This window comes from Parasteatoda tepidariorum, chromosome 4, assembly GCF_982258835.1.
Source record: "Parasteatoda tepidariorum strain Cologne lab strain chromosome 4, Ptep-v5.0, whole genome shotgun sequence".
NCBI lineage: Eukaryota > Metazoa > Arthropoda > Arachnida > Araneae > Theridiidae > Parasteatoda > Parasteatoda tepidariorum.
The window spans coordinates 27,786,141-27,798,224 of NC_141758.1; the positions used below are offsets into that span (position 1 = coordinate 27,786,141).

At 29.2% G+C, this 12,084-nt stretch overlaps 1 protein-coding gene across 1 annotated transcript in view; it reads right to left on the bottom strand.

Moving 5' to 3' along the window:
- Positions 1-910: 910 nt before the first annotated feature.
- LOC107437665 (uncharacterized) overlaps positions 911-12,084 on the bottom strand; it is an 82,175-nt gene continuing 71,001 nt past the window's right edge. The window contains exon 24 of the mRNA XM_087160840.1: positions 911-2,071. Coding sequence (XP_087016966.1) covers positions 2,027-2,071 — 45 coding nt within the window. The 3' untranslated portion in view covers positions 911-2,026. The remainder of the gene's footprint in view (positions 2,072-12,084) is intronic.

Below are 12,084 nucleotides of genomic sequence, written 5' to 3' on the forward strand. Positions count from 1 at the left end.
GCATAATTACTAACAACTGTAGATCGCGAACAACTCACGAGTCGTGCAGTTTCAGTTTCGGAAATACTTGTTCCGAGCTTTCGAGCCATTACAATCTGCCCTCTATCAAAGTCGCTTAAATCCGCAGCCTTTCCCATCACGCACAGAAGTAAGTGAAATAATGATTATTCAAACTCTCCAGCAACAGTTAAATACCACTTCCACCTGATCATGTGCCTTCCACGTCATCCAAGAGAGTTCATTGCAAAATGTAGGGGTGGTCATAACGTTTTGACTCCTGAGTGTATATATATATATATATATATATATATATATATATATATATATATATATATATATATATATATATATATATATATATATATATATACTCAAGTTATGTCTTGAGAGGTGCATGTGGAAGTAGTACAGCATGTAATGGAGCGAGCATTGGGATGAATTTTCTATTCTATTTCATGACAACGAAGGAAATAATTTTAATAATCTTGATGCCTACTGTATTGAAATATCCCGAGCAGAAATGTTATTCTTGCTTGTGAGATTAAATGGCTGCCTGATAGATTATAAATTAATGCTAAAATTTAATGCAAAATTAACTTTTACAATTTCATGGATATCTCTTGGAATCAAAGAGCTTCCGCACGAGCAAAGCTAGTTTTTCGTATTACCCATAGGCTCGAACTGTTTAATTTGGTTGTTTTGTAAGGTTTTATTCTAATTCATAAAACAACAGCCTTCATCGTTTGGCAAGGGCTGTTTTTGAGAAAATGAAGTGATACGAGTTTATTTTTGCTTGTAGCTTAAAGGTGTGAAACAATCATCTTTAATAGCTCCAAAATTTAAGGCTAAGGACACATGCTCTTTGTCCCGCAGAGGAATATTTTTAGTTTTGAATTGAATAACAGAAAACTTATAACAATAACAAACTTTACTATATCTATTACTTTACAATAACAATACAAAATACAGTGAAAACACTAAACTTTCATTTAGAGTTCAATTGTTAACATGTAAATACAATTTCATTTCTTATAAAACATCATCACACTTACGTTTACATTATTTCAATGAAATAATTCGTTTCTATAAAAACTCTCACAGATTATTGATTATTAATATTTACATGAATATTTTTAAAATTAAATAAAGCAGTTTATTAGCTACTCTATTTATCAGTGGTAAAGTGTGAAATAAATATAACAGGGTAATTCATTATCAGTTGCCTCATTAACATAGCTCTAAAAAGATCTTGATTACAACGTATAGATCTTTCAAACTAAAAATCAGTAGATCTTGAAAACAACCTATTGTATATACACTCTTTAGTAATGTTTTGAAGTTTAAATTTAGTTTTGCAATTATGTAGGTATACTTCGTATACTTACGTAATTGCATTATAGCTCAAGTATTCAAATACAGTCAGTAATTATTTTTTAATTCGAAGAAAAAATGTTTTTTTGAAAAACCGGTACAAGAAATTCTAGTAAAATAAATTTATAAATTAAAACATTTAATCAGCACTGTTCATAATCATTATCGATTTAAAAACGTGGAATATTATAGTACGGAAGTAGTCGGTTCGAATCACATAATAATTCTGGATACATCTTTGTGATGTTCGTCACTATTTGTTCTTAAATTCGACAAGGGCTTATAAGCCTGCATACGTATTTGTAACTACATTTATAAATAAATTGTAAAGACTCTAGTCTAACAAAATTAAATTTTTAAATAAATGAGTATAAAAACTTATTTTTTAAGATACTGGTAGTTTATTAAAAGCAGTAATTTACTTATTTACCTAAGAAGCGCAATTCAAGTTAGAAAATCATATTTTTACTCAAGCATTTTCCGTAAATATTGGATAGGTGGAAATAAATACTAATATGTATCATTAGTATCTGCGTTAAAATCTTAAAAATAGTTATTACAATAGGTGTTCAAACAGTCCCGCTGTTTGCAGTGCAACCACTTCACCAGTGCATCACTTCACCATTTTCTTTTAGTTCTTCAATTTCAAGTCAAATCAGCTTCCCTCTATTTTGTCTAATGGCAATTCTTCTTGTATTAGCTAAAAATAATACAAATAAGAAAGAACATTAAACATTTATTTTCAGCTCTATAAATTATGATTTATGGTAATAATGGCTTTTAGATTGTTAATAATGATTGTACTCCTGGTTGTCCAGTCGCGTAAACAATTGTAGCTTTCACCCACCCAATAATTTAACACGTTGAATGCCACGCTAATTTTACATGGTTTGCCAGTCTGGCCAAGCGATAAATAACTACAAACTAAATTTGAAAATTTGACAGTTTTTTATTAAAGTTTTTTAAAAGGTTTAGCATGACATGTCTGAAAAAAGTGGGGAATTATATAAGCCTACGAATTGTTTAGATATAGTGATGGAAAAAATCTACTAAATTGAATTTATTAAACCAAAAATCACAATTAATAAACTACCACTTGAAAATATTTATTCGCTGTCTGGAGCAATCTGGTATCTCTGTGTAAATAAATTAAGCTATTTTTGTGTGTTCTATATTGCATCAATTTCTTCAAACCATTTTAGTAACGATAATAATATAGAAAATATTACTCGAATTATGTGTTTCTAATAATCTTGGCTCCGCCGGTCACCGGTGACACCCGTGGCATTCAACGTGTTAATAACTGAATTTTTGATGGAATCACCTGAGTTTACTCTTTTTTTGGGTCATATTGACATTTTCTTATGGGTAATGTGCACGGTGTTAAATTATCAATCGGCTAAAAATTGAAAAAGCCAATCTGCATTAATATAAGCACAATAAATTATAATAAAAACAATAAAGCAGAGGAATAATAATTGTATCTTTTTCCGTGTCGCTGTTATCGTAGATCCGGTGAGTTAGGTGGCCAGGACATTAACTGGAATTCAGAATCATGTTCCTGGAACCACTCCAACACAATTTGAGCCTTGTGACACGGGTTGTCCTGTTGGAAAATTCCATTTCCAGCTAGAAAAAAAGAGGCCATGTAAGGGTGCAACTGGTCCGAAATGATGTTCAGATAGCCTGTAGTCTGTAGCCTGTAGTAATGTCTGCTCTACCACAACCACGGGTCTCAGAGACGTCCAAGAGAACGTCCCCCAAAGAATAATACCGCCACCACCGGCCTGTGTATGACCTACTGTACATTGAGGGAGCAACTGTTCGCCTGGAGACGGCGTATCCAGACACGGCCATCGGCGAGATGAATGACAAACCGTGATTGTCATTCATCACGATCGTGTAAACGATCATCCAAGTTCTTGGTCCAAGTTCGTGGATGATAATAGAGCATGTTCTGCTTTTCATACAAGTTTTTCCTCCCTTCACCAATCAGCTTCTTAAGTTTCGTGACGTCAGAAAGCAGGCATCAGATTATGTCATTTAGTTGTCCGTTTTCATGTATTTTAAATTAAATAAATCTGTTTGGGTCTATTTGTGTTATTATGATTTTATTTATTTAGTAATTTTGAACTCATGTAAGTGCGATTTTGTAATGTTTAATATTAACAATGCGCATGCGCAGGTTTTTCATCTGACCCATCAGTGACATTCAAGAACTTGAAGAGTGTCTACAAATCATCCAATTTCTTGGAGAGTGAAATTCCTTTAAGTTCTCGGATTCAAACACTTAGACCGCGTAAACAGACCTTAATTTTCCCAACACGACAAAATTACCATAAAAGATTTAATGGAAAAGATGCTGTAATGTTACTACTACTTTAGGACTAAATGCTTTTAGAGTTGTAACAATTGAACTGCCGTGAAATACATTTCTGTAGTTCAGTATCCTAAAAGTCTGCTGCATGAGTGTGGAACTTTACTGTGCAATAGCATATTAATAGGCAAAACCATAGCATTTGTGATGAGATGAAAAGGTGTGGCATTCTCAGTGCCGGTGATATATTGTCTGAATTCGGAAAAAACCACAAAAAATTTGCTGAAAGTTTCACTGAGAAGTATTTGAACATCCACCATATTGTCCAGTTATTGCTTCCAGTGGATTACACCTGTTTTTCCACCTGATAAAATTCTGTCTCGGCATTATTTTCCCCCAAATGAAATACTGTGATACGCTACCCCTATTTTCAATAATACAAGATTTTAAAAAACTAACCACTTAGTACTGTGGTATGATTCTAGCGGTAATGCTGTGTTATAGTTGAAATATTGTAGAATTTTTAGATAGAAAACTTGCAAGGGAAATATTTTTGTATCTTTAGAATATTGCTCAAACTTGTGCATACTATATGACTGTGTAAAAAGAAAGTACTTTGCAAGTTAAGTATTTTAAATTTAAAATTGTTTACGAAATATATTCGATTTTCTGAAGCTGTAGTTTCAAAATTTTGAACTACTTCAGTGAGTATTATTTATTTTTCAACATCTCTCAATTAAACAGAAGGTGCATTTTTTTAATTTTATTTAAAATTACATTTCTTAAAATGATTTAATAATTTATATACTTTAAAATTCATGAAATTTTAAAACGTTTTCACAAAAATAATAATAAATTATAAGTAATTATTTGAAGCTATTTTTTTGGCATTGATACTTGGATAAAAAAAATTTTATGACTGTGTGCAACATGTTTTGATGAGCTTGAAAATTTCTTGAGATATTGCGAAACAGGAAAAACGTAAAATGAAAATAAAGAGAACTAAACATTTGATCGCTTGCCTGACTATATCGCCTATTAGAGTATCCATGTCGACAGAATTCGAATTTGTCGAGAAAAAATTTAAAAAAAAAAAAAAAACTGTACTGTCATATGAGTGATTTTGTTTCTTAAAATACTGTGTGATTCAGTTATTAACTAGTGTAATTAATTTATGCAATTAACTAATGAAAATTTAAGTTTTGACCCTTGAATCACTCAAATCTGTTAGGTGTAATTCCGATCATTAGTTCGTATGTTATTCAAAGTTTTTATTTTTCTGCGTCGAAAACGAGATACAAACAAGATAAAGTTAAAAGAAACACTTTACGCAATGAATTCCAATTATAAGCCTGTACTATATCATTATTTATTAATAGATTTGATTTTTTTTTGTTGAAAAAAACCATGCATATCCAGGTTTGCCACGGGTGACTAAAATTGCAAAAAGTGGTGGCGATTAAAAAATAGAATTTTAATAAAAGATATTAAAATGTGCATTTCTATTTGGATTATAGATCAGATGTGGTATATTTTATTTAGATTACCAGAGATGCCAACTTGCTTCGCTTTGTAAAACAAACGTTTTTTCACTTCATTTTTTGTAATTTAATTTATTGAAAATATCATAAGAAATGCAACATTATTATTGTTGTCACGTGGTGACGCTTTGAAAGGGTGGGCGTAATTATCCTAATTCTGTAAGGTTTATTCTTCAATTTGCTGCCAATTTATTAAAATTTTGCAGAAAGCAGAACAGTTTTTCATTTCTGGTTTACTATTGAAAGCGAATTTATGATAATGATTTATATATTTATGATAATGTTTTTGATAATGATTTTCCTTTAAATATGAACAACTCGAAATGTGAGTCCTAGTAGTGTTGAATAACTAAAGAGTAATAAATAATAAAAATGAATAAAATGTCTACCACTTTTTACATTTTTAGTCGCCTGTGGTGACCTGCATATCTTGTGCAAGGAACACGACTTTACGTTAATTGGTTTCTATGAATTATGGAATAATATTTTTGTGCAATGGAAAAATATGATATAGATTATTTTTCTATTACAGACAGAATGTATCGCATCATATACTCAAATGAATTAAAAAAAAATTTTTACCGCTTGGTATGGAGTAAAGGGATAGAAAGATTTAATATTTGTTTACATTAAATTTAAAAAAATCCTGGTTAGATATTTATTAATAAATTGAATTAAAACTGTTGCTTGTAGAGTAATACTAATTGCGGATTTGAAATCAGTAACGCAAAAATATCCAAAAATTTCGTTAAGAAAATTAATACATTAGAAAATAAAAAAAAAATTGTAATTCATTATGGCGTAAGTAAATGCACCTTTTGCATTTTGAAAGTGGTACGTGTTTCTTCGCGGACAGAACTTTCAGACAGACCAAATTATAAATAGCTGTGTTTATATAATTGAATCCCTTTTAAATTGTTGGGAAATCTGTTCAAAAGCGATACGCGAGAAGAGAAGAAATTTTCTGATGTAAATTAATACTTTTCAACGTTTTTTCTAACCCAGAATAAGACTTTTTTAGTACTAATTACTATCATAATTAAGGGAAAAACTTTTCCAATGACATAGACTTAATTCAGGAATATTCATTCTTTTAGATCTTAACACCCACCAGCCAAATATATTGCTAGCGGATTCTTTCAATATACTTTTAAAAATACATTGAATTAAACATCAAATGTGGCTGAGCGTTTAAAATTAGTAATAAAATATATTTTAATTTCTAAAACGGTAGTTTGTAAAATCTGAAATATTCCATAATGAAGATTATTCATATGTCCACATGTGTCCCGTAAGCGAATTGACAAAACATACCGTAGATTGCAAAGGGTTGACGAAAATTTCTATTAGCGTTAAAGGAGCGCTCTCGCAAATCGCCAAACAGCTGCGTGCTTATGATTTTGTTTTGTTTTCGGTATCGCATAACATTCAACAAGTTAGATATGGGTGCGGGTCTTCATTTGATTCTTCTGCATCAAATAAAATATAAAGCTTATTTTTTTGTTATAGCGCCGACATAATCGTTTGTATCTGTTGACTAAATTGTGTTTATTAGCGTTTTTTAAAAGGTCGTAATAGAACTAAGATAGAAAAATTACACATTATTACATATTCTATAGTTTCATAACTTTCATTAAATGTATTTCGAGTAGTGAAATTCTTTTCCTACTCATCCACTAATTCGAATTAATAATTTCACAATAACCTTTAATCCTTTAATAATGAAATGATTATTATAATAAAGTTTGTTTACTGAAAAGATTAAAAAATTTTTTTTTTTACTGTTTAGCAGAGACTGTTTCCGATTCTATATTCATTAATTAAACTTAATGGTTTTGCTCGATAACCATTTACAATTTTTTTAAAATTTTATTTAATTTTCTGTTATTATGAAATTCTTTAAATATTTTTCGACGTAAAGATTATTTAGCAATAATGCGAAAAGCTGAAATTTATAAATGTATAATATTTATAAATATTTAAGAGAATTTTTAGCAGCTATTTTGTACTAATTATTTTAATTGAAATGTTCATTATACGCAGTTTTATAATAATAATCGTAAAATTCATTGAACAATTGAGTGATACATTTTAAAATGCAAGTATAATTTAATAATTATTTCATTTTATAACTGCAAAACGGTAGATAAGTAGCGTCGTTGTAAAGTTTTACATGATACGAGAATATTATACGATAGCTTTATAATGAAGGAACAACAATTTAAGTTTTAAACTTTTTGTGGAAAAGAAAAAATTGAAAATTTCTCCTGTCATCGGTGTTAGCGATTAGAGAGTCTTTTATCGTATAAATATTAAGTCAGTATTGTTCCCTTTTAAATAAAAATGCATTTTGCTCAGGAAAAAAAATTGCTTGAATTTTGTCGATAGAAATTCCCTAATTATAGCAGCAAAAACTTTTAAATTTCTAATCAAACTTTCCTTCATTATAATTTTGTGTAAATAATTATTATTAATAATATAAATGGCTATTGAAAGGAATTAATTGAGAATGTCCAATTTTAATGAATTAACTGTTTACGCAATCAGATTAATAATTTTTTTCATAATTTGCAAGAGGAGAAAAAGTCTTTACAGTTTAAAAGTGAAGAGAAAAATATAGTTGATATTAAATTTATAAAGTAAGCACAACCAGAAGGAGATTGAAGTAATGGCATTAAAATCGAAATTTCAAAAGAAAAAAAGATCACGTTTTAGTGTACAGTGAGCAGTAAACAGAAATCTAAAACTAACTTTTGATCTAATGATCAGATGTTTACGTTCTAGGACTCAATCTTAATGGATCGAGAGGGTGAATTCAAATATACCGCTTAATTATAGCAGACAATATATTTTAAGTTCGGAAATCAGACACTAAAACGAGCCTAGTTTGAGAAATATTTTTCCTGCGTATTCGGATTTTTGATCCCCAGTATATAGGGGTTGCCGCAATCTGGAAATATTATCCCAATAGTTTGGTCAGGAAAGCAATGTAATGTTAGGACCTCTTAGTGTTAACCTTACTTTTTGCGCATTTCACCATATCTTGGGAACTTTCCAGTGAACTTTTAAGTGAATTGAAAATTTTTTGCACTCAATGTTTTAATGTTCATTTAATTTAGAATTTCCTTCATTCCCTACCACTATTGTAAGATATTTACTTTTCACCTAACTTGTAAAATTAAAAAGTTTAGAATTCTTTACAAAATCACTCAGGCGAAGTGATTGCGTTTTATTTAAATCTTATTTGGAAGGTATTTTTCTTAAAGTATTTCATTTAAAGTTTTTATCATTTTAAGTTGAAATGAATTTCGCCCTGCTTTGCATAGTTCAAAAATTATTTCAAAGGAAACATAACTTAACATTAACACTCAGGACTTACAATTATAAATCAAACAATCACTACATTTATTTATTAAAAAACACTCTTATGAACTGATAATAAATTGATCTAAGTCCTAAATGTGAGTTCTATAATATATAATTTATTTAAACTTAGAATATACATCTGACCTCTGTTGTCGCCAATGGCTCAATTTTAAAATATAGTTTTTCTTTTACAAATTTTCGGATATTTTCATATGAAGGATAGTATTAAGTTTGAGAATTAAAAATTTTTGTTTAAAAAAGTTGTTAAAAATTATAATTATTATTAATACTTGACAACAGGAAGTTTTCAATTAAAGGTTGAAAAATTTTTTAATTATGTTATTTTTTAATTCTGTTATTTTTTTAATTATGTTTTTAATTACCTAATTCATATAACAGTATTTAGGAATCTATAAATTTATGCTACGTATGATCGTTGCAGAATAACCTGCACCCAATATATGTAAATAAAATATATTTTTAAAAATGTTGTGCATTTTCTATTAATTGCAATTATTATTCTTTTATTGAAAGAGTATCAAGGTATCTATGACCTCCATAATAAATGAAGTATTTACGGACTTTTATGTATATTAAGGAATTGAATCAATTTTTCACGAAGTTTAAGATCTCATCCCATTGAAAAAAGAGTTATTTAATAAATATTTTTTTACAATAAATACTTCTAGTAATAAAACAAACGCGATATAGGTCATTGAAGAAAAATCCATTCATTTGTACATTTTTCCCTTCTTGAAATTATTTCACATATTTCTTTTTTCACTAGCGAATTTCCGACTACTTTAAAATTTTAAAAATATCTATTTTTTCATTTGCAAGAAATTTTTACTTTAAAGCGTGATAACATTTTTGAATACTCCATTTTTTTTTTCTAATAAATAATATGTCTTTGTTAATTTCTAAAAAAAATGTTCATAAAAAAGTTTACATTATTCTTTTATCAAGATTGATTTAACAGAGAAAATCACTAAATTAAAACAGGTTATGTTTTCTTACAATAAAAGTAAAATAAAATTCTTTAAAATAGCGTTCCAATAAAACATGGTATTAAAATGTTACGTTATTTTTTGTGATTGGTTCATTAATAAATTATTTTTATTTCATCACAAACACAATTCTTGTAAAAAAAATTAAATCTGTATATCAAAAAACTAGATCGTTTTATAAAATACAAATTATTGCGCTTAATAAAATATAAATACAGTTTATTTGTAACGTGATCCTAAGAATAAAAGGGTTTTTTCTTTTTTAATTCTCTACTAAAATGAATTAATGAGTTATTTTTATTCATCATGGCTAGTACAATCTACGGTATGTTTTGTCAATTCGCGTCTCCCGTAAAGGGAATGCTGCAGTCAATGAGGCTGCTGTTGATGAAAGTGCAATATTTATATCCTCCTCTTCTGTTGATTTCGCTTTTTTTTTTTTAGAAAAAAATCGAGCAAATCCTACGAAATAAACATTTTGAAAGCATTAAAATGTCTAGATCACAAACTTAGCGCCTGATAGCTTACTTCGAGGGTCTATGACTAAATTGTCACTGCTGTCCTTCATCCCAGCGTACCCCAACCTTTTTATCACCGCGGACCTGTCAACGTTTGATAATTTTATCGCGGCCAGCTGGGGGGGGGGGTAATTGTTTATATTTCAGATTATTTTGATTTATTAATTTTAATTTAATTGCATTTAAACATGCCTTCAAAATAAATATAAAGTGATTTAACATTTTAACTTACTCGAACGTTAATTCAATGAGAATCCTTACATTGATTTAATGTTGAGCTTGTTGAACCTGAGCTTGTTTCTTTGCAATGAGATGGTTCCATCTGGGGGTAATCGGTGACAATGATACATTACAAATATTAAAAAAATTATGTCATTACCTTAGGGGACTTCTTTTTTAAAATAAATAAAATTTTAGAACACAAATATTTTTAATTTGGGGTATAAAGCTAGGAAATTAAATTTAGTTTCAATGAAATGGGCCGCCCTGTAACATTTGATCCACGGACCGGGGGTTGGGGAACACTGCTCAATCCCATTTAAATAAAATTTTATAAATTATATAATAAAAATATTATAAATAATTGTATAAATAGTGTGCGAAAAAAGCGTTGCCGTTTTTTGTTTAGATCGTTTTGTTAAATGTGTAGTATATATTTTCAAACTGACGCGCCATTTAAATGAAATTAAAGTTGGAATGCCACTGGGCATAAAAAATTTAAAAGCTTGTAATTTATAAATTGCAAAAATGTATTAAAAGTAATTAAAATTAGCAAATCTTTTGACTGATTTTTAGTTTGCTGTTGCATGGGAATTCAAGGACTTCTCTTATCAAAAGGAGCCAAGCCTGAAAGCGGGACGGAAAATAGAAAATACTGGTAGAAGAACTATTTCAATATTAGATAATATTCGGGAGGAGTTGATCTATTCTCAACAATAACAATTCACTGTAAGGAAATTTTCCAAGACGAAGAAGCAATTCAATATAAAAATTGCATCCGTAAAAACAATCGGTAGTTACGGATTTTTATTATTCTGGGAAAAAAACTAAAAAATGAAATTTATTTGTTACCAGTTTTTACTCTTTTCCGTCTCGATATATATGGTCTTTCAGCCCTGAAAGGTTCTGGATACTTGAGCCAAACATAGCTCAAGTCAATTCATGCCTGCCTTAAACTCTCATTTATTCTGCACATGATCAGGGATGCCAACTTATTCCGGACATTATAAAATTATTTTCGAGTGGTAGTCTTTTCTTGTATAATTCTTTGTTTAGCAAATTCGATAGTATTTTTATTCACCACTAATTTTAAATAATTCAAATGGATTAGTCACATGCTACTCTTTAGCTGCGGGGATGCCAACTGCTGCACTTTCATCATACTAATAATTTTTGATATTTAGTGGTAAAAAAAATTGCTTATAATGAAACAAGCTGAACTAAAAGTAACTTCAATTTCGCTACCACTACAAAATACTATTTACAAGTTGGCATTGGCATCTCTGTAACTGTAAAGACCAGTGAGAATCGTTTTGTATTTCTTTCACAATTTAATTTCAAATGGACGAGTCAGAAGAATGATGTAGTCTGTTCCTGTATAAGTTACTGAGTTAGATTAATTTGCGAAATAGTTCTTCCTTGTATTATCTCATTCATATCCGCTATTTATAAATGTTTCTTTTTCGTTCTTGCAAATATTATATTATTTGGAATTTTCTTTTTTCTTTGTATACAATTCACATTATTGTACTTTCAACTCAGACTTCATTCAATCGTTGTCATTCCCCACCCTTGCTTAGCGAGCAGGGGTAAAATTATCAAAAATTGACCGGTTCGCAGAGTGAGAGAAGGCGTTGAAGTTCTGCTTTCTGCAGTTTGAGTAATATATTTTTGTATAATTCATATAATCATGCTGTTATTAATTGTTAAGGGATAAATATGGTGAAAATTGATAAGACATAGAG